This window comes from Pezoporus wallicus, unplaced genomic scaffold (genome assembly GCF_028554395.1).
Source record: "Pezoporus wallicus isolate ANWC-B61680 ecotype Strahan unplaced genomic scaffold, APGP_CSIRO_Pwel_v1 contig_161, whole genome shotgun sequence".
Taxonomy (NCBI): Eukaryota; Metazoa; Chordata; class Aves; order Psittaciformes; family Psittacidae; genus Pezoporus; species Pezoporus wallicus.
Genome location: NW_026642654.1, coordinates 7,345,001 through 7,367,934, shown reverse-complemented (window position 1 = coordinate 7,367,934; position 22,934 = coordinate 7,345,001). Strand labels below are relative to the sequence as shown.

General features: G+C 40.0%; 1 protein-coding gene across 2 annotated transcripts in view; it reads left to right on the top strand.

The window, feature by feature from the left end:
- RNF144A (ring finger protein 144A) overlaps window positions 1-10,624 on the top strand; it is a 68,370-nt gene extending 57,746 nt beyond the window's left edge. For both annotated transcript variants that reach the window (XM_057431771.1, XM_057431772.1), the window contains exons 3-8: window positions 531-635; window positions 791-851; window positions 1,930-2,137; window positions 4,463-4,610; window positions 5,935-6,024; window positions 9,074-10,624. In XM_057431771.1, coding sequence (XP_057287754.1) covers window positions 531-635; window positions 791-851; window positions 1,930-2,137; window positions 4,463-4,610; window positions 5,935-6,024; window positions 9,074-9,205 — 744 coding nt within the window. In that variant the 3' untranslated portion in view covers window positions 9,206-10,624. The remainder of the gene's footprint in view (window positions 1-530; window positions 636-790; window positions 852-1,929; window positions 2,138-4,462; window positions 4,611-5,934; window positions 6,025-9,073) is intronic.
- The last annotated feature ends 12,310 nt before the right edge of the window (window positions 10,625-22,934 follow it).

Here is a 22,934-nt window from a genome sequence, read left to right as displayed (position 1 = left end):
GTCCTAATTCTCACATTTTTCTTTCCTATTGAAAAGATATGTCTTTAACCATGAGGTTCAGATAGTTATTTTCTAGAAATAGAAGGGAAGATGCACTACTCCTTTTTGCTCTCTGGTATGCTTGACAGATGTCTGTCTATGGATAATTACTGCTTACTAAGCTGTGTTGTGGTTTCCAGTCACATAAAGATTTTTGGAGTGTGGTTAATCTAATTTTATCGTGGTGGTGTTTTATTATTTTTTTTTCCCTCCTAGCTCCCTGTTTGATTTATCCTTTTCCCCATTACTGTTATTTTTTAGCTTGCTGCATATTTTAAATTGAGGAAGAGTTATTTGATGTGGAAATGAACTTGCTGTTTGCCATTTAAAGGCATAACTGTGGCAAAAGCTGTGAGCATGGTCCATGGCTGTGAAAGGGGGACAGTAGTAGTTGTATTTTCAAAGAATTCCCATTTCAAACGGAAGTGGTTAAAATAGTCACTGGTTTATTCTTGGTAGGACTGTTAACTCAGTCTTTGACTTTCTTACAGTGCCTAAAACAGTATGTGGAGCTTTTGATCAAAGAAGGTCTAGAAACAGCAATCAGTTGCCCTGATGCTGCCTGCCCAAAGCGAGGACATCTGCAAGAAAATGAGGTATGCTTTTACTGCAAGTGTTACAGCTGCCATTGTTGCCAACATACATTTTTAATACCCTCGAAATGTCACATATTTTGTCTCTGTTTGTTGAAAATGCCTTAGATTATTACTGTTCCTAATTGGAAATTTGTCTTTTCCTTTTCCCTCAACAGATTGAGTGCATGGTTGCATCAGAAATCATGCAAAGGTACAAGAAGCTGCAGTTTGAAAGAGGTAACGCATGTAACACTACCCACTGCAAGGCTGTGGGAGTTGTATCACTCCAGAACGATCCCATAAATCAGAATCTAGCTCTGCTCATGCGCATTAAGTAGCATTATGCATTAATCATTTGGTCATCACAAAACAAACCACCAACAACAAAACAGTGACAAAACCCACAAACAACCACAACAAAAAAAAACCCTACAATTGATTCTGTTCTTGACTGGATGATTCCCAGAACTGCAGCATTCTGGGAATGAACTAAGGAAAGAAAATTTCTATGTATTATATTGCTCTATAGGGGGAAGAGTGACTTCTTTTTCTAGTTTTGCTGTTTAAGTTGCCTACCAGTACTCCAGGGGCTGGGGAAGTAGACTGACCCCTTTTATGGAGCCACCATTATAGCCTGTTATGGCATCTGGTGCAGAATTGCTAAGCACTTCTGTGTGTATAAAATGAACCTTGTTAATTTTCATGAGGATATAAGCTGACTGTGTGCCTATGGAGATGTAGAACTGTGTGGCTATTGAGAACTTACAGTAAGGTTTGCTGAGGGCAACACCCAGCCTAGAAACCGCTAAAGTCATTGGTAAGTTTTTATTGACATCAGCGGGCTTTGAAACATGCAATGACTTGCCAGAAAATAGCCTCCAAGAAAGGGCTGAAATTGTAACAGTCTTATGCTATTGTTAATCATATGGTTACATTAGGGCAGAGGCCAACTTGAAATAGAGTCCTAATAGGCAAGGCACTGTAAAAACACTTTCTGATGGGTTATACCTGCATAGTATATGCTCTATTTAACTTGAGATACAACTGAAGAAAAATGCAACATCTCATTCTCAGAGCAAGTTTAGTTCAGTTAATGAAAGGGGGCAATTCAAACTTGGGAAACCCACTTCAGTTTGGTGCCTGTTTGCAGAGTAGGCCAGATTTATGTCTTCAATGGGTAGCATAAATTAAAGGGCTTCTTTTGAAAACGCGTGTCTTCAAATGCCCTGCCAGTCAACCCTCAGCTGGAATATATTGTTACAGAAGGCTGGTCTTGTAACCACCATTGAATTTGGTCTTTTATGTCCCTTTGCAGAAGTGCTTTTGGATCCATGTCGGACTTGGTGTCCATCCTCTACTTGCCAGGCAGTTTGCCATCTTCAGGAATCAAGCCCCCAGGATCCCCAGCTGGTCCAGTGCAAAGCTTGCGACATAGAGTTCTGCTCTGCTTGCAGATCTAATTGGCATCCAGGTCAAGGCTGTCAAGAGAACATGCCAATCTCTTTTCTTCCAGGAGAAACAAGGTGAAGTATTGAAAAAGATGAATTATTTAGAAATTAAACACTCCATCTTTGAACAAACCAGAATGTGAATAGCGAAGAGGCATTTCCCTGATACTTTGTGTTAAAGCAGCTTTCCTTCACTTCGTCATTCCTGTTCTTCTAATGCTCTATTCCAAAACTGGGTAGCTCTTGGCAGCCTCACTCCTTGCCACGAATCCCAGCAAAGCACTAAGTAGTTACTCTAGCCTTTGCCCTTTTGCCCCAGTGGAAAAAATACAACATCCAGGCAGCTCATGAGCTTCCCTTCAGAGAAAATCTTGCTGCTGCTATTCTGGACAGCATGAAGGGTGGTAACATCATGCCAGACAGTGATTTTTTTATTTTTTTTTTTTTATACCTTGTCAGTCATCCTAACTACTGCATATTTGGCTAACAATTTTAAGATCTGTTTCAAGTCATTTCCAGTGGCATACTGAAGCCAGTGAATAAGAAAGGTCATTGTGCATGTGGACCACGTAATGTCTGGGCTTGGCCAGCCTTGGAGCTGGCTATTCATAACTTGCCTTCTTCTTTCACGCTTTGCTGTAACAGATGACTAACTATGATGATGTCATGATGTGTTCTTGGTCAAATGTAGTAACTTTTGCACACGCTTTTTGTGTGTGCTTGACCAGAACTGCAGCTTACTAAACTTCATGGCAAGGTAAAAAACTTTGTTTTCCTTAGTGTTTTGGTTGCTTTTAGGTTTTATTTCATGCTTCATTTTTTACTCCATTGAAGTTTATTTTACCATTATTTTAGAGCATAATGTGCTATTAGCTACTGTGTGTTTGGAGTTTCATATACAGTTTATGGTTTCAGAGCATTTTTCTGTAATACCATTGCTTGTAGCGTGACCAACAAGTGTGTGTCCTTTTATCCTGCCACTGGGCAAAGCAATCAATCAAGGGTCAGTCCTGTTTTCAGCAAATTTTTGCTTCCCTCGGTCGTTCTTGTATCTCCCACTGGCAGTAGCTGCTGGAAGTGTCATTTGTTAAGGTATAACTTGGTTGTTAGTGTGCGAAAATCTGCATATGGTAGAAAGATACTCAAGGGCAATAAATGTTCTTCCAGTGTTTCCACATTGCTCTGTGTTGTGCCCACTGTATAAAAGAACACCCTGTGGTTTTGCACAGTGTCGTGGTTTAAACCCTAGCCAGACAGCTTGTTCACTCCCAGTGAGTGGTGCCGGGCTGACAGCAATCAAGGCCCCCCCCTGGGGCTCTCCCCTTCCCCGCTCCCAGAGGAACAGGGAGGAGGATCAAAAGAGTGCAATTCCCACGGGTTGAGACAAGAACAGTCCAGCAACCAATGTACAACACAAATCACCACTGCTACCACCAACGACAACAATGATAAGAGAAAATAACAAGGGAAGAGAATACGATACCACCGGCCAAGAAACGAGTCCGACCCAGAAGCCCGTGTCCTTCCAGGTAACTCCCAGTTACCCCCCACCCTGGGCACGACGTGCTGTGGTATGGAATACCTCCCTGGCTAGCCCAGGTCAGGCGCCCCGTCTCTGCTTCCTCACGGCTTCCCCTCCTCCCTGGCAGAGCATGAGCCTCACAAAGTCCTTGGTCAGGGTAAGCATCACTTAGCAACAACCGAAAACATCGGTATCACCAGCACTGTTCCCAGGCTGGAAGTCAAAACACAGCACTGCACCAGCTACCACGAAGGAGAAACATGACTGCTGCTGCTGAACCCAGGACACACAGTCATGCAAGATAAGGAGAAGTGGTGCTTACCGTAACTCATGACCAGTGACTGGTTAGGATAGTGCTGGAGATGAAGAGATCAACTCTGAAAGAACAGCATGCTCTCCAAACCTCATGGTTCCCCACATGGTGGAAAATTCCTAGGGAGGATCCTTAAGGAGACAAACAATCTATCCCTTGTGCCCCAGTCTGAAGGAATGTGGTCTGGGTTTCTTGTGTCATTCAGGGATTGCTTCCTCTTCTGAGGAAGAAGGGAGGAAAATGATCTAGACATACAAAGCATTTAGGTGTGAACAGGAGAAAACTATCTAATATCTATTAATAGATAACAAAACCAGTTGGCAAATTATGTGGTAAAGAAAATGTCCTGAATCTTACATAGGCACTGTAGTCATTAAACATTTTTTTTCTTGAGATATGTTTGAAAAATGGAGTATAGCTAAAATATCTGATTAGTGAAAGTGAATTCAATACCTGGATCTCTAGTAAATTTTTTTCAGTGAAAAAGTAGGCTTACCTTCTTAGTACAGTTCTTACTAAACTGACACAGCCACATGTCTTACTAATTCCTCATTCTGTCCCACAGTTCAGTTTTTAAAATGGAAGAAGATGATGCCCCAATCAAACGCTGTCCAAAGTGTAAAGTTTACATCGAACGAGATGAAGGCTGTGCCCAAATGATGTGTAAGAACTGCAAACATGCTTTTTGCTGGTACTGCCTGGAATCTCTTGATGTGAGTACCTGCCATGCACTCTGGTTCTCAGAAGCTTAAAAGTTCATTGCTTTGCCATCCAGCTATCTTGTTAATGAATTAAAAAGTAGTTCAGTAGCTTCTGCCCAACTTGGTGGACTGCAACCCACCAGAGCTAATTCTGGTAATTTGATAGGATTTCTATGCTTTGGTTTACTTGTCTGACCTGTGTGATTTCAGCATTTTGCCTATGTGAGTCAGTAAATAATTATGAAGAAGTAAAATTTTATGAAAATATTCTGTTTGCAATCTTTACATGGAAACTAACATGTGGGAGAGGTTTTGTTTGTTTGTTTTTTTTGTTTGTTTGTTTTTTGTTTTTTTTGGTTTATAGTACTTCACTTAATACTGACTTTCCAGTGTTCCCCTCCTTGAAGGAGTTACCGGATGATTATAACAATGTTCTTAGCCTGTGGAAGTTTAACAGACAAACTCTAGATTCGGTGCATCACCATGCAGGAGACTAGCAGTCAGATTTGTTTACTGTTCATTGTATTCTGTGGGACAAGAAATAGATCTGAGATATTAAAAAGAATACAGTGTTCTCCTAGCATTAGGAATTTCTCAGTCTATAACCTGCTGCTGTCATATGTTTGTTATTTTAAAAATCAGCCTGTTATCATGCCCAAGGATCAGAGTATATATAATATACAACATCTGTTTCCATGCCGTCTGTTTTAGTTTATAACATTGTTAACAATAGCAAAGGAAATGTTTTAGGCTCCCGAAAGCTATTCAGATCCAGTGCTTGTCCCATTTGAATGCTTTACGGTCCGTAAGTCTCAGGCTTCTTACGTGCTCAGTTAAAAAACGATGTTCTGTTGGTACTAGGCCTGCTATCTTGGCTGGTCTGTAAAAGGTCAGATAGGGACATCATTTATCAAAATTCTATATTACCAATTTCTTCTTCAGCTAGTAAAAGGAACCAACTTTGGGAAGTCTGCGATACAAGTATTCTTTTTCCTTTGCTCTTTCTGTGTGTGTGCAAGATATATGCAGTGGTCATCTTATCTTCTTGGATCCTCTTGCCAAACTCCATGCTAGCGTTTAAATACGCAGCTTGAGAGCCTTTGGGAGAAGAATTCGTTATAGATATATAACATTCTCTAAAGAAACCTTTTTGTGAAGACACTTTAACTGTAAACAAAGCCCTTTGGAAAGGTTGGACTTGACCATATCCACTTGACTAAGCTTTTATCTTCCTGTGCAATTCCTGGTTATAAGTTTTCAGGAAATAGTACTTTATAACTTGAAGAAGAGTTTGTACTTCTGTTTATTGCCTACTTTTTCATTTAATATTTTGTAGGATGATTTTCTCCTTATACATTATGACAAAGGACCTTGTCGAAACAAGCTGGGCCACTCCAGGGCATCAGTTATTTGGCACAGAACGCAGGTAAACCTCAGATCTTTAAAAGCTCTTTACAGGTCTATTACTGTCATAGTGCCTTCCTTTGCCGTACTCATTTTAATACCTTAGGATAAATTTCTTGTGCCAAATGGTAACTGATTTTCATAGCAACTCTAAGGAGGGCAGTAGCTTAGAGAGGTTAGCTATCCCAGAGAGGACAGTCCTTGACAGAAAGCCACTGAGAACTAGAAAGGGTATGTTTGCAGAGCCAGTTAAGTGCCAATCCAGATACGTCCTCAGTAAACATGGAGGATGAACTAGGTTGACACCATCCATATTATTAACAGGAAGCTCATCATGGAAGGGATCTTTAGCTTCAGATTCAGAACTGGAAATGAATTAGCCCAAGTATGCTAGGTATCTTGTTATTGACTCCTGTTGTCTCATTCATGTAAGTTGGATAGAAGGTAACCCTCTGAGTTTATCAGTAGTTGCAAACACAGATTCAAGCTGACAAAGAGTGTGGGGATACCTCTTGTCTGGATCCGGTTTTGCTGGACCCAGCATGAATGCTAGTAATGAAAAAGCTCTCTGCATTACTTTCTATGCATACAATGTAAATGCTAGTGTGTGACTTGGTCCAATCTAGTGCCTTCATAGTCATTTCAGAGATACAGGGACGTCTGGGTATCTGAGTGACCTCTTCCTAAATTAACTGTATGCTAGCAAAAAGCTACCTTAGCTTGAGATGAAGTGCTTTGCTTGAAGTACAGATTTCTTTCCATTTGACTGTATACACCAAGTCTAGAGAACAAACTCCAAGCCTGGACAGGTCGCTAAACTGAAATAAAAGGTGAAGGATTGCATTCCTCTCCCTCTGCATATGCCCCTTGGTGCTGAACAATGGACTGGGTTTTGCTTGGCTTACTCAGTGGTATCTTAGGAAGTGTGTGGCTACATCAGCTTTCTTGATATATCTATAATATGAGGTGATTAATCTGATACTTGGAATCTGTTCTTAGCCACAGCATTTGGTGCAGATATGTTTGCTGAACAGTATGCTTGATGTTTTGGTCATTTTTAAGAAAGAAAGTGATAATTCTTTACCAATCAGGATATAATTCTGCTAAACCCACTAAAGCTAAATCAACTTTGCAATTGTTTCCTTATGTGAAGTCTCTTTTGAGTATTTATCCAAGGTAAACTGAAGTGAGCATTTGGTTTGTTGTTTGTGGATTTTAAAAAAATATTTGTTTTGGCTAAAGGGGATGGCTTGATGCTGAGAGTAGGGCAGCAACTTCTTCAGAAGCAACAAAACCGAGTGGAACATGAGTCATACTCAGCAAGCAGTTTTGTTTAAAAAAGAAATAAAAAATGCACCAAACCCCTCTCCCCATAAATAAATAAACCCAAATAAAATGAAACTTAATGAATTTTTTGGTGATGCATTGAGGCTGGAAGGAAGGTGTAAATAGGTATCTCATAAAAATTACCAGTAGTCAGTCTGGTCCACTTGATTGCTAACTTCCAGCTTGGCTCTGTCTGACCAATGCACTCTTAGCCCAGCCTGCAAAGAGTTAGGCAAGAGCATGCTGTCTCCAGAAAGCAGTATGGCAGTAGTTGCAGCTCACAGCTTGCAAAGGAGATGAGAATTTAGGTCTGATTTATGTCTGCAGTAAATAAATGCAGAGATTAGTAAATGGACGTTGCATCAGATTGTCAACACCTCCAGTAAAAAGAATGAACAATGAAACGTGCACACCTCTGAAGCTGAAAAAGAAATTGCTCTTGGCAAGAAAAAACCCTTCTAGGGCAAGGAAGTTTGATCTCCTTATCCCTGGACAGCAAAAAGCGAAGATTGAAAGAATTTGGCTCGTAGGAGGCAGCAGTGACTGCTGTCCCACAGCGCCATCTCCCGCAACCGGCCTTTCCTTTCAGCCCCTGTCCAAAAATCCCTGGATAGTGGAATTGAAAAAAGAAATACATAGTAATGAGAACGAGAAATTGTCCGTGGCTGACAAAAATACTAGTAAATAATTCCATCTATACCATGGCTAATTAAATATTTGCCAGTTAATTGAAGCGGCATATCTAGCCCTGGCTAGAAGAATTCTTAATAAGTACTGCACTCTAACATTTTGCCTTCTCTTGTGAGGTTTTGCTGGCAGATTTGCATTCCACTCCTGCCTTCTTTATTCAGAATTATTCACAGGCACTCTCATGTGAATAAATCTAAATTATTTTCTCAATCAATTTGTGGGCATATTGTTGCAGCATTACTGTTACAGTTGCCTGTGACATATGGGAAACTTCCTCAGGCAATGAACCTCAACTTTAATTTTTTTAAATAATTTTCCAAATTTAAACACTGTGCAAACTAACAGAGCTTGGCACTGACAGGATGGTGGGTCTGTGGTCCTATGCCTATGCTGGGAAAAGGGTGATTATTGAATGTCAGTGAAAAAAGATGCTTTTAGATAGAGTCAGGTCATATCCCCTGAAGCAGCTGGATGAGCTCAGGTCTGACTGCAAAAAGCCATTGCGTATGCAGAGTCCTCCTATAGCGTTTGTAACTGGTGGCTGAGATTCCCAAGCTGGTTTTCCTGCTGGTGGGAAACTTGTGAGAGTATTCATGGATGATTGTGAACAACACGAAAACCGTTGCAGTTTTCACCAGTTAAAAAAAGGAACACCTTGAAATGAGAGTCTCTAATTCGCTTGTAGTCTTGATCCTGATATTTAATATTTAGGTTTGATCAAGAAGAAAGTACCTTGTTGGTTGCTTCATTAGTTGTTTGAGATATAGCAAAACTCAAAAAGGCAAATAACCATCTGCATTACTTTGTGTGATGTGACTGAGTTGTGCAGCATGGTTCTGACTGAAGCAAAGAAACATGAGCATTCACTCTCTGATATCACTCATGGTTACTAATCGCAGGAGGTGACCGTAGCGTACAACTGGGGGGAAGTCCTGGCTCTGGTAAGATCAATGGCATTTGCTGAGATCTTTTTGAAGGGCACTAATGCTGACATGATGTCAGCAGAATTTAGACAACTGCTATCCCTAACACAGTGCTATTCCTTTCTCTTGCAGGTGGTAGGAATTTTTGCAGGATTTGGTCTTCTGCTTTTGGTGGCCTCCCCTTTCCTTCTCCTTGCTACACCATTTGTTCTGTGCTGCAAGTGCAAATGTAATAAAGGAGATGATGACCCTCTACCTACCTAGACTGAGAAGACTGGACTCATCACAACATGTGTTTTGATCTTATTGTTGCTGTTGATGTTTCCCTCTTGCACTTACATTGCTGTAGCCTTACTTGCCCCATTCTGCTTTTCATTGACACACAGTCTTAGTTCCAGGAACTGTTGTTACTGCTGTTGCATAGATCAATCAATAATAGACAAGGAGGATAATGGAAGGCAAAATTGGTGCTAAAGGGAGACCGTGGACCTGGGTAGCTATCTGAAATTAAGAGGTAATAATGCTAACAATAATGCAAAAAGTTTCTGCTGCCCTGTGGTGGACTGGGAAGTGTACTGAATGGTATCAGCAAAACAAGCTGAAAATGCATACAAACCTAACCTTCTGCATATCTGTTCACTTCCAAATTTGATGTCTTATTCCTGTATATATTTAAGTTGCCGATCATTTAAATCAGTCAACATTGTGACTTTTACTATGTTTACTACGCATCTGTTTTTGTTAAAGCCATGACAATATCCTTTTTAGTACCTATTTTTTCAAGTATAACAAAATCGGTAAGGTGCATATAGGCCATCCTATGCCTTTCTTCAAATTTGGGGAGGGTTAGAGGGACAAGGTTGGTCCTGTTGCCTTCCAGAAATTTTATGAAGTCTTATAAGAAATTTGTTAGATTGAAAGCTACATTTTAAAAATGAGTTGATGAAGCAGTAAGGTTGAGTGGTGACACAAACCTACTGTCTAATCACAGTTCTTTTAAAAATGCATTGATGGTATTGATTACCGCTGGACCACTAGTGTTTTTCTGAACTGTTATTTTTTGCTGTTGTTTAGGGTTCTGCTACACTTATAGGGCTACATAACTTCTAATCCAGGTATCTTAATCTTTTTATATAGAGAGATATATATATAATCCTATTTAAACCAAATGTGTAAATAGCTGTGCTATTGAAATATTTTGGAAGCTCAAGATAGCTTGCTTCTGTCTTTAGGGTAATTATTAAAAAAATACAGGACTAACTTTGGTATTTAGACTCTTGGGTTATCAATGAACCTTTCCTTTTAGGTATAAAAATGTAGCAGGGTTATCCCTGTAGTTAATAATAAAAATGCCTGGGATGTTTGTGGAAGTTGTACTTTTCCTTTTAAACTATTTAGCCCGTTTTCAGAGTTAACATTGTATGATGTATGGTGTGTGCCGTTAATAACAATACTGTGATGAAACAGTTTTTATTTGAAAAGTAATCACTTGATTTGATAGTTTTGCAGCATTCTCAGTGCTGTGCTTCCAGGATGGTAAAGTGTGCTAGTTAGCATTGTATTAATCATCGTTGTTTCTCTTTAGAAATATTTTGTTGAAAACCATTTTTCTCTGATTTCAAAAGCCTACAAGGATTTGACTAATAACTTCTTGCCATGAAATATGAAGCACCTGAATGTGTATGTCTGTCTGTATGTCATGTGTATTTTTCATCATTATTTATTTCTGTGCATTATTTATTTCTGTGCATTATTGATGTACTGAGATGGATAAATAGCCAGGATAAATTTGCACTGAAAATACATTAAGACCCTTAGATGCAATTGCTTCTGGCTGCTGCCACAGGCTGGGAATGTTTTTACAGCTTAAGCATAAGGAAATGACTCCTTTCATTATTATCTTTTGTTTTGTACTGTCTGTCTGTTAAATAAAAAGACTGCAGGTTACAGTTTTGGAAAGGGCCGCTATCTTTTTATAAAGCTACTCTAGAATTTCTTCTCTATCCCCCCTCCCCCTTCTGGCACGTTTAATAGTATCCAAACTCAAACTGTATCTAACCACAGATTTTAGCTCCAGGAGCTGAAGGGTATCTGCAGTTTACTTCTTTGGCTTGATTTTAATGACTGAAGAAAAAGGATAGCTGGTTTCCAGCAAGTCTGAACTCCTTGTGATATCTTCAGATTGTTCATGGCAATGCACAGTTCAGGCCTTTTGTTATCAGGGTGGTTTTAGTATTTTAGCTATCTTTGTTATTAAGAATTGCTCAGTTGCTCAAAGTGTCTGTAGGAAGTCTGGGTAGTGCATTCTATCACTGTTTGTCAGCCCCAGAGGAGTGTGTGAAGCGCTGCTGAGGTCAGTGGGCAGTGAAGTGGTTATCTGACTCTGACTCTGGCAGCACCTCAGTCCATGCTCCAGAAGTACACTAAGCCGAGCACCTGGGTTGTCCTGAGTCATAGCTTCAGTGTGCAGAAATAATGGAAACCCTTCTGCGAAGGACAGCTTCCTGCAGGTCAGCTTCAACTATGGCCTTTCAGCCTTGGCCCTGTAATTCTGTTTAACTGGAGAAAAACAAAATGGGCAACAGGACATAAAAATTTCATGGGTTGTTGGTTTTCTAATTGGGAGCGCCGAGGGATTTGCCTGTATGTGGTGGTGGTTCTAATGACTGCTTCTACTACTGGGATGATAGTAAACCTCAGAGGCACAGTGGCTGTACTGGAGTGTCCTGGTATGAGGTTTATTTTCTCTGTGCCTTTCTTAGAGACAGCCTTTACATGGCAATACAGCAAAACTTGAGTTTTCCATGGTACTCTGTGGCCAGTTAATAATCAATGTCAAAATTAATGCATTTCTAGATTTAAAAAAGAAAAAAAAAGTCCTTTACAAATACAGATGTTTTTAAATAACAGTTTATAATCAGTGCTCACAGGTAACATATATAATCAGAAAACTATGTAATTCTGTCAGTATATCTCTGTCTCTGAGCTCAACATACTTGAATTGCTACTGGAGATTTTTATGACATATCACTTGTTTCACACCCTGGCTGTTGGGATAGACTATATGCCTATATATATTTACCAAATACCTAATAATTTCAGGTTTCCTAAATGTCATTCCATCTGTATTCTTCTCGGGGATTTTGTTTTATTATGTTACTTTTGTAATGCTGATTTGTTTTTGAAGTAGCAACTTCTGGTGGTGATAAGTATTGAGTTCAGGCTGGTTTTATGTTGCAGCTTATGTTGATAGTGTGACATTTAATACCCTGAAACTGAACTGTAAATACTTAAACTCTGACATTTAAACCCCTGCCATGGAAAAGCGAATGTATGTCTCTGCTTCTTTTCACATGAAATCCTGTTACATCAGCTTTGGCTTTTTAGATTTTCACTGGAAAAATAAGATTCACTGCATGATTCTGTTGCGGTTTTATGGTTAAACTGTTATTTAGATTTTTTTGCATTTCTTAAATGTTGTTTTTAATGGAGTTTGTAACAGTACATAGTTTGCATGTTCTGTTGGGGTGAAGAAGTGTCATATCTAGTGCACAAGTGTAGAGTCCAGGCTCCAGAGTTGCCTTTCATTAGCTGGGCTGAAGTCAGACCTGAGAGAGATCAGTGGCACAGCCTGCACAAACTTCAGTGGCCGTAGCATTGAGTTTTCCCCATGCGACGTTGGACAAGTCACTTATCTCCTTTTATCTCAGTTTAACTATCTTTTAAATGGATGGGTCAGTGTTTGCCTACCTCACAGGAAGGCTGTGAGGGCAAATTCATTGGTTTTGAGTGATTCTGTGATGAAAGATTATATATAAATTCTTACTGCAGTTTTATGTTAATATTTCAATTTTATTCATGTTGGCATTCATCCTGAAACCTCCTACTACTGACTTCAGCATGCCAAGAGTTTAGGACGCTTTCCCCCACATACCAAGCAGCATGATCTTTCCTCAAATACTCTGGCTTGTGAATTAGGCAAAATCCCAAAAATGGGATTTTGCTGACTGGATCAACTTCCAGCATACTGTTGATCTTCTGACATGCAGGAAACACAATCAGAAGTAGTGAAAAGCTCTCGTTTATGGAGCTGACATGATAAAATATTCATAGATAGAAAAAGATGAAGTGCTTTTGATTTAAAGTTGTTATGGGCAGGAAAATAAAAATGAAGTTTTGTGCATTTCATCTGTAGGCCTTTTGCTGTGTAGGAATTAATATATCTAATACAGGCTGTTTTCATCCCAGTGAGGTACAGCATGCATAAAGCTTTTGTGCAGGGTTGGTTGTTTTTTTTTTTAAACCAAAGTTTGTACATGTCACATAATCTAAAATCCTGAGAAAAACAGCTAGAATACAGTTGTTGATGACAGTAATATTGAAGACGTCAAAAAAGCCTGCATCAGTGCTTAATTGCTAATGCACTTATACTGAGTAAGGCATGCTGTTTGTGTTTATAGCCCTGTGGTCTCCATTATTGCTTTGATTTGTGTATCTCTTATAAGGATTCCAGGAACATTAGGTACAGGTGTGTGGTACATAACTGAACCTTTCTTGATCATTTTATCATGGATGTATTTTAAACTTGTATAGGTATAAGCATGAAGGAGTCATGCATATGTATAGATAATGTATCTGACCAGTGTAAAACTAGTTCTGTTGATGTATTTGAAATGTAAGTACATTTTGTGCCACTAACACTGTGATGTATAAAAGAGCTGTTGAATGCCTTTTAATGTTGTGTTTTGTACTTTGAATCATATTGAAGAGTTTAATTTGTAATTTCAATAGATATTTTAAATGAACGTGTCTCCTGTGATTCTTCATAGTGATATTTCAGTGTTTTACATTCACTAAAGAAAAGTGCTTTTGTTATGATAGGACTCCTGTGCTTGTCTGCCTCTCAGTCCTTCAGAGCAAGCACAGCCTGTTGACTTGAGACCTCCTGCCCCCTTCTATCATCACTGTGGTTTCCGATTCATCATCTCCCAGCTTAGCCAAAACAGTGAATCTGAGTATCTTCAGAGCTAATTTGAGCCACAGCTGGGTCTTTAGTCCAACTCCTTTTACAGTTCATTGATACACACTCCAGCTGAGTGGATGTGCTGCTCTGGGGATCACTCTGAGATGGGTGTATATTCTTGCATCACAGGTTTAAGTCTGGTGGAAGTGGCTGTGAGCAGCTTGTATTCCCTTTTGTCTGGTCTTGTGGAAGCACAGCTTTTAAAAACAAAGCCCAGTCTCCTTACCAAGAGAGCATACATAACTCTTTGACAGTGGGAACTGGCTCTCATGTTCTTGACTCCATCAATTCGTTCTTTGCGTTTTGCCTGAACTGCATCTGAGGATGCAGTCTTTCCTTCAGTCCCCAGAGTTTCTCACTTGTTAGGATAATTGTCTGTACCTGTAAAAAAAGCACAGGCACAACTTCTTCAAAAATGGTATTATGCCTCTATGTGCTTTATACTTGGCAATTTAAGAAAAATCAAGGCCATATAATAGCTGCTGCTCAGTCATTTCTTTTTTCATTTATATGGAGCATAATGATTTTTTCTCCATAAGGGAAAGATCAGCTTAGACATTTTGTTCAATTAACTGGGCAGAAAATAGTCTATAAATGCCACAAGGGGTTTGACCTATTCTAGGAAAAGATATTAACAAAGCAATCTTTCTGCTTTCTTCCTCTGCTCCCATAGTCTGTCGCTTCCAATTAGGTATGTTTTGCTTTGCAGTTTTCTGTTAGAGAAAAGGATCATTTCTCAGTCAATTGCAATTATTAGTTTAGTAATGTTCAGCTCCTGGATATTTCGGCTAGGTTCAGAGTACCTTGCCATAGAAGGATTTTCTTACCAGTGCCTTCAGCTGCGTGAGTGGGTTTCTGCAGCACCAGTCTGTAATCAGAGAATCAAGCACTGCAGAAACTCTTGAGTAACAAACTTCAGGGCCTCAACTGTCTAAAATTAAAGCATTGAAGTTGAATTTTTAAATGGCAAACTTTAAACTTAAATGGCAAATGTTCTGGTAAATAGTGTCCAGGATCATCTAGTCATCAGAGGTGACCCACATCCATAATAATAAGTTCTGCTAGGAGGACCCCCAGCCCCAGAATAACTCCTGAACTATACATGGGCTCTGGATGGGAGAGTTCAGGTCAAAATCATGCCAGTTAACTGTCCTGTAAGAACAGATCCATTGAGACAATTGAATCCCACAGCACAAAAACCACTGTGCTAGTTCAAACATTCTGCTAGTTAAAATGGTACTAATAGAGATGTGGCTGTAGAAATCGAATCATGTACACACACAGGTACGGGCGTAGTGGTAAAGATTGCCACTGCCGACCTGCAAGCACAAGGCATCCACTGCTTTTTTGGTGTCTGTTGGAGATCATCTAGGATGTCTCTCTTAAGAGATTTTGTGCTGCGGCTACTTGCCGGTTAAGCAGTGCATCTCTAACAAGTGTCTTTATTTATGCAGGATATAAAGACACAGATGGAACTTTCATTGATTTCGAAAATGAAAAGGCTGTTTTGTACAAGGAAGCATTTGCAACCCAGACTCTGCACTCTGGGAACCCAAATTTAGCCTTGAATCTGACCCCGTGTCGTTATGAGGTTTGTCGTAACATTCAGGTGTCTGGCTGACTGGTAGTCAGTGCAAAGATGCATGTCCTGGGTCTTTGAGACATTCTGCTTACCATACTATGATGCTTACTGAGGTAGCTGTTTAGACAACTTAGCTTTCTTTGTGTCTCAAGATGCTTCTCTGGTGTGTTTATTTTCCCCACCCACTTTGGTGACAGAAATCTATGCAGCTGTCTTTGTCCAGGCATAAAACCTTTACATGACTAAAACCGAATGAAACAGTCATAGAGTGCCTACCATAAATACTACTTTCAGATACCAGGGCAGAACTTGTTGGTACAAATTAGAACCACGTTACTCTGCTCCCATACAGTGTTTCCAGATGAATGCGTGTAATGTATATATGATTATAACTGAATGCATATGTGGCACATACACAAAATGTTTAGATGCTGTAAATTATACAAACCAACTCATGCAAGCAATGGAAATGCACTTCAGAGACTGGATAGTCCAGTTCTTTTGTGGTGTGTGTGCACAGGAGAGAACAACGTCAAGCTATATGTGCTAACTGGTAATTTATTCCTGGTGTTCCTTGGTCATTTAAAAAAAAACACAACCAATCAAAAAAACCACCCCAAAATAAAATGAATACCACAATCAGTGCATAAACTCTAAATTTAAACATAGCTCTCAAAGGAGAGAGCCCCGGGGAGTACATTCTGATGTCCACAATGCCATTTTCTAAAATCTGAATGTAAATATGTGTGTCTTGCTGATATGTAGTACTTCAGTTTTATGCACAGCATGTCCTTAAAGGTCAAATGTGGCTTCTAGTCAGTGTAGGTTATATATGGCTACAGGAAGAAGAAATTCTACTATGCAATTTTGTAGAGCAGGAAATCTGATCCTGGAGCAATGCTGATTGTCCGTATTAAATAGATGGATGAAGGTTCTGGGATATTTTTTGTAGCTTTATGTGGAAGAAAGTGTATTAGGAAAAGAGCTAAATCACTTTTCCTCATCCAAAACACTGCCTTTTTTTCTCCAGGTAGCTGGAGCTGGAAAAGTAAAACCAAATGTCTATAAATTGAGTAAAGCGGGACTCCATGTATGCTATTAATTGGATGCTCAGGGCCCATTAAAATCGATTAGTCTTTCCATTACTTTCTAGTGAGTTTGGATTTGCATTTTAGGTGAGCAGTGAGCTCATCTTGCTGTGTAAGAGCTCACTGTGACAGAGAACTGTGAGTTTCTGACAGGGTTTTCGCTGCCAGTGATTCACTTCAATTGACATGATCTGTTTTGTGTGACAGTACGTAGAGACTGATTTCAGTGTGGACCTGTAAGAGCAGAAAGTTCTATAAGATAAAAAAGAGAGTGACTATAATGTACTAATATAGCAGGTTCTGTAGGCCTGAGCTGCTCATACCAATCTAAATTAAAGTCTGCAGTCTCAGCAGTTCTTGACATCTACACTGCTGTGTTTTATTCTTGAGAATGATTACAAACAAGCAGGTTTTTTTCTCTTTACTCCCTTGAGATGATGTTTTGGGTTTTGGTGGGTGGGAGAAATGCTTGAGCTGCCTCAAAACCCTGAGGTTTCATTATATTTTGAGAATGGCACTGTCATTTTGTGGGATTAACCACAGGAGAAATGTGTGGGATTGTGCAAGATTTCATTTTAAAACTACCTTGGCAGATGAGCAGAATGCAGCATTTCTTTATTTATTTTCATGCCTCAGTAATTAATAGTGTACTCTTTGAAGCTGCATGTAAGTTCTATGATGGGTATAGGTCAAGTGAGGGATGCCAGAGATGTAATATGGATAAACTTTTCTTGGTGTATTAGAAAACAACATGGAGAGTGTATTTTAAGCCCTCGCAGGGAGCGGTGGTGCTGTGAGCCAGCAGGGTGCAGCCTCGGAACGCCATCGCAGGCAGCAGGCGCTGGCTCGCTTGGAGAAATCCCTTTTAACAAGGTTTCAGTCTCAAGCTTTTAAAGTCTGTGCTTCCAAACCTCCACAGAGTTAATTGTAATGATATCATGGCTAAAAATAACGATGTTATGATGGGCCTGCACACTCTGCTGGGGCTGTTCTAGTCTCTGAAAATTAACGTATTATTGCTTCTGTTCTCTGAGAGTATATAAATCTTTTCTGAAAGTGAAAACGCCAAAGTATTTGAACCTCCAGAAAACTGATATATGCATAGAGATGCCTCAGTCTGCAAATGTAAAATGAGAGGTGCAAATAAGAAGTCTCTTTCAAAATGCCATGTTCAGAGAGCACTGACTAACCACACTGAGAGAAGGGGAACACTACAAATCAGTTGGCTCAAAACAGTTTAAGTATTGGCTAATAACATTGCATCTTCTCTATATTTTATAATTGACGGATGTTGTAACTGAGCCAAATTATTCTCTTCTCCCTTCCTACCCACGCCTGCTGTCGTATCTATGTTCCTCAATACAGATGTTCAGCAGGAACAATGCAACTGTCCAAACAATAACTCTAACCACAGTCAAGATGTTTGGCAGGGGAGGCAAGCTGATGGGGGGTTGCTGTGAGTCCCTCTGCCTTTACCTCACTCTATTTATATATGTTCCAATGTTCATGTGTCTTCCTTTCCCTCCTCCAAGTGTATCTGACTAAAGCTAAGTGAAAAGTTAGTTTCTTGTGTTTTTTGTGGCCTAGAGTTATGTTTCAGGATCCTGCCAACACTAACATAAACTAACTTTTAAAGAAAATATAATGTGCCATTCTGGCTGCCACCATCTCCTGGCCAAACTTCCAGGGACTCCTGGGAAACTTCTGGTTCATGCCAGTTACAGCCTGTTAGGGATGTGTTCGGAGCATGTATTTCAGCTGGATCCATTTTTCCTTTCCAGGGCTTTGCAATTATCTTATGCAAAATGGTGCACAGGGTATCTTACCAGACTGCTAATACTTCGCTCCCACCATACACACTGCATTGCGTTCTGCATATTGCCCCAGCCTCCAGCACTGGTCAGGCGGCTACAGACTGAGGAACTTCTCAGTGTAGGATGCCTCCAGCCTTTCAGTGCTGCTTGCAACTCTTCTGTCTTCCTAGGATCAGGGTATGGTTCTGGATGCAGAGCAGCATTGTATGTTGAAGAATGGCCCTTGGAAGATGCAAGCCTACAGGGGCTGTCTCCCTGCTTCCCACAGTATGAAACTCAGAGCAGAGAAATCCAGAGCAGCAGAAGGGAGGGGCACTAAAAAAGAGAAGCTCTACCTATGCAATGAGACAGGAATGTAAATCTGGTGCTCAGTGCCATCACCTTTACCAGCAATTTTTATCTTTTCACTTATGATCTTAGAAAGTGCAGCATTGCAGGTTCTGCAGCCAAATACTGGCATCTCCTTACAACTAAGACTTGGTAACAGAGGCAGAAGGGGTGTTGTAACTGTGTTAAAATGTGAAAGCCTTGTGTGAAAGCTGAGTCAGCTTTTCCTTTGCACTAAAACTGAGGCAACTAACCCAGGCATTTTCTATGCCATTTGTATGTGGAAGCAAACTGAACACGAAAAGCTACAGTACCTGCAAGCAGTGTCCTTGGCCCTTTTAGAGACATCCCAGGGGTCCCTTGAAACTCCAAGTTCTGTGGGGTTCAGTCATTTCCTTTTGATGGTTTTTACCATTGTGCCTGAGAAAACCCCTTCTGAGCCACAGGGTCTGGCCAGAGGCTGTGGCTGCGAGGGAAAGGGAGCTGAGAAATGTCTGAGGTTCCAGCAACATCTGCTTTAAATCACAGGATATCTTAATGACCCTTCAGGACAGTCAGTACTTATGGTCTTTAAACTTCTTGATTGCAACCTCAAATGTATAGCCTGTCAGCACAGCTCTAAAAGGTTATAACACTTCTTTTGGCTGGGTGAACTGTGACTTTTCTTATTCCAACTTGAATATAAAGTTTGCAGAGAAGCTGTAGTTGGCTATCCAGTGCCAGCAAAGCAGCTGGGAGCTGCCTGCCTGCCTGCCCGTCCGCCTGTCCCTTTGTTGCAGCTCTCAGCACCATGAAGCACTCAGTAGAAATGTTCGTGATTGCCTCTGCTCATCGATAATCATCTCCAAATATCAGTCATATCTCCAGCAGCCCTACAGAGAGGACTGTGGTGTTTCTGGTGTCTTGCTTCAAACAACAGCCTCAGTTGGGAGGCTGAATTTAGTGGGATTTGCCAATAAAACAACTAATGATGGCCCTTGTGGCACTTCATTTTTCTGAGTATTCAACAACCACATGCAAAACACTGCTAACCGTAGAAGCTCCTGGTTACAGGAAGCACTCCACATATTGGTAGGGGAAGGAAAAGCTTTTCTGTTTACAGGAAAATATCACAATCTCTTTAAAACCATAAAAGCAGTCAGAACCAGAGGTCTAAGAAGATTTCCATTACTCTCTAGAGTATCTTGTAAGTCCTTAGTGTAAAATACGTATTTCCACCCTGAAGAACTCACCTGCTCCTAGCATCTCTGAAGAGCTACTGAAGACTCAACATAAGGTTTGTGTGATGGATGTGTGGGTTGTGTGCTGTGCTGTGGCTAATTGCTGCCCCTGAAGCAGCTGGGAGGGGGCGGCCATAGAGGAATATTAAATGAGGGTAGTCCACAAAGATTAGGAAATGTGATAATCACTTGATTTGCCAGGAGTAGAAGCATCTCTGATTCATTGTTATTTCCATCAAGCAACATTCCAGAAGACACCTGGCATCCATCTCTCCCCCACTCTACAGAAGGAAAGGCCTCTCTGTCAGTTACTACTGACTTTTGTTTCACTAAAATGGAATTTTCTTGTTATTTTGAACATAAGAAACAAAACTCAAAATTCCAACCAGCTCTTGAATGCTGCACAATGCCTGGCTTATTTCTTTTCATGTGTGGTGTCATGGCAACAGGAATAATTCAAAATTAATTATAATTCAGGCAAGATGGCCTCTACTTTTTATGTTAGGTTTAGCCTGGCCTTGTGACTTGCTTTTTGCCATAACATCCAGAGTGCTCTTTGCTGCTAAGGGTTTTTCTTTCTTTGGTAAATAAATCTTGTGGTGACTAATTTGAATGTGTGGCAAGCTATCACTGAACATTATGACTTGGGATTAACATGAGATATGAGACAAACAAGATTCAAAAGGAAAAGCAGAAAAAAGGTAGTAAGAGATTGAAGGAAACAGATCTTGCTAAACTTTAGTAAACCCTATGAGTGAAACAAACAATGTTCTTAATAGGAACAGTTTGATGAACATTGCTGCTAACAATTTCTCTAAAAAGACTTGATTTATGTGCTTAGTAATCAGGTATGAGAATGTGTTTCGTCTGAAAAGTGTTCAGTACTTGCCTTGATATGATGAGCCTTTAAGGTTAAAGACAATTTGATGGTACACAAAAATAACTCAGTGAGAATTCAATTAGGCTTTCCAGCCTAATTTCATTCGCTCATTCAAATACAAAATCCCAAATTCTTCATTTTTCTCTCTGCTCTGCGTTGCTAAAGAGTCATGAATTTATGCATTTTCCAATAGAAAGAAATAAATTCAAGTTTTTAACCATTAAGTAGCTTCTTACACCCAGAAAACCATCTCTGCAAATCTGTACCATCAAGGTTATTTTGCAGTTCAATCTACACATGAACTGTGCATCCTGTGAAGGAACCACAGCTGGCAGGAGGACTTGCAAAGGCTATTTCCCTGCAGTAGATTTCTGCAGCCTCTACTCTGTGCAACAAAGAAAAAACACCCTATATGATGAACAAGCATCCCATTTATGAGTCAGCTTCCCAGAAATCATGAGAGGTGTAAAGGCCTAAATCATAAAGAGAAAGGAAGTTCTGCAGTCTTTATGTCTATCTGTTGGCTTTTGAACTGTAAGCATCCATATCTGCAAGTTTTCATTTATTCATTTTTAAAAAAAAGCAAGCCAAACCAAAACCAAACCCGAGATTCAGCACAAGCTCCAAAAGTAGAGTTTCTAAATAAATAATAAATCCAACAAGGTGTTTCTTTTTTGTTCTTTTGTTTGTATGATGTTTTACATGTAGCTTTTTTCCTTTGAGCCAAGTCAGTCCTGAAATGCACGTTCCAGATACCAGGTAGCCACAAAGAACCTACCATTGGCTAAACAGGATAGTCTCTTTCTTCTTAAACAGAAGGAGAAATGCTAATTTTTATTAGAATGGAAAGCTATATCCATCTGGGAAAAAAAAAGAAAAAAAAAAGGCTTTGTTCAGGTGTTACTGTGTTTTAGTTCTTGACTAAGTGAAGAATGAAAGGGAAGACCTTGAGCTAAACTGATAATCTTTCAGGATTGAAACACTAGACAGTCCTGGAGGCTTGTGAACATCACTGTCGTTCAAGACTTTGCAAGCGGTCAAAGCTACTCGGAGGGCACTTTGACTGTAAATGTCTCCACCCTTATTTGCCTCTGGTCTCAACAAAATTTTTAGGAGTTTTTGCGCAAGATGTACTGATGACAGTGGAAGTTCACCAGAAGAGTCCACACCAGAAGGGACTGGTGGTATTGCATAACTGATCTTTCAATATTGTGACTAATTTCTATGTCAGAACAACAGCTACTCATTGCAACAACTGAGGAAGAACATGTGGGAAAAGTAGCAACAAGCACTGAACTGCACATGTCCTGCAGGCAGAGTGTTGGAGAATTGATCCACCTACCAAATGTATGAGAGAAGCCCAGGCACCTTTCCCGATTCTTCTTGTCTCCACATATGGAGCATCAAAAAGATGAACGAAGACTCTTAACCACATTTTTTGAGGAAAAAATGTTACTGAGTTCAACAGAAATATCTTCTCCAAGATGCAGGATGGAGATGTTCTGGAGTGTGATAACACTTTAGGATCAGCTTTCTGAAGAAACCTAAGAGGCTGAGGGAGAGTAAGAGACAAGGAAGCAATCAGATTTACTAGTCTGCAATTACTCTGAGCAGTATTGCTTTAGCTGTGGCTCTCTTTCCATGTTTTGTATCTGTACTGCCTGTGACCAGCACTGTGTATAGCCACAGATAATACAAGAGGATTTATAGCATCTGAATTGTGTGTTTTCAGATAGATCAGCAATGACTATTGCCATTTACTTTGGATATGATTTTAAGTGACTTTGTTTCTTTTATGCGCAGAGATAATGAGACCCAGGCTTTTTCCATATGGACTGTCAAGCAAGCAGTGATCAAGAGCACTGACGTTTACCAGTAACCCCTCTCTCCCAGAAGCATGCTCCTATATTGTCACTTTTGAAAAATGTGGTCCCAGTTAGAAAAACAGCGAGACCTCGGAAGCAGCTGAAGAGAGGCTGTATGTTTAATCCATAGTTAACCAGGAGCAGGAAAGCAGTAGGAGCCCGGTAACTTCCTGGATACAAGCAATGTTATGTCA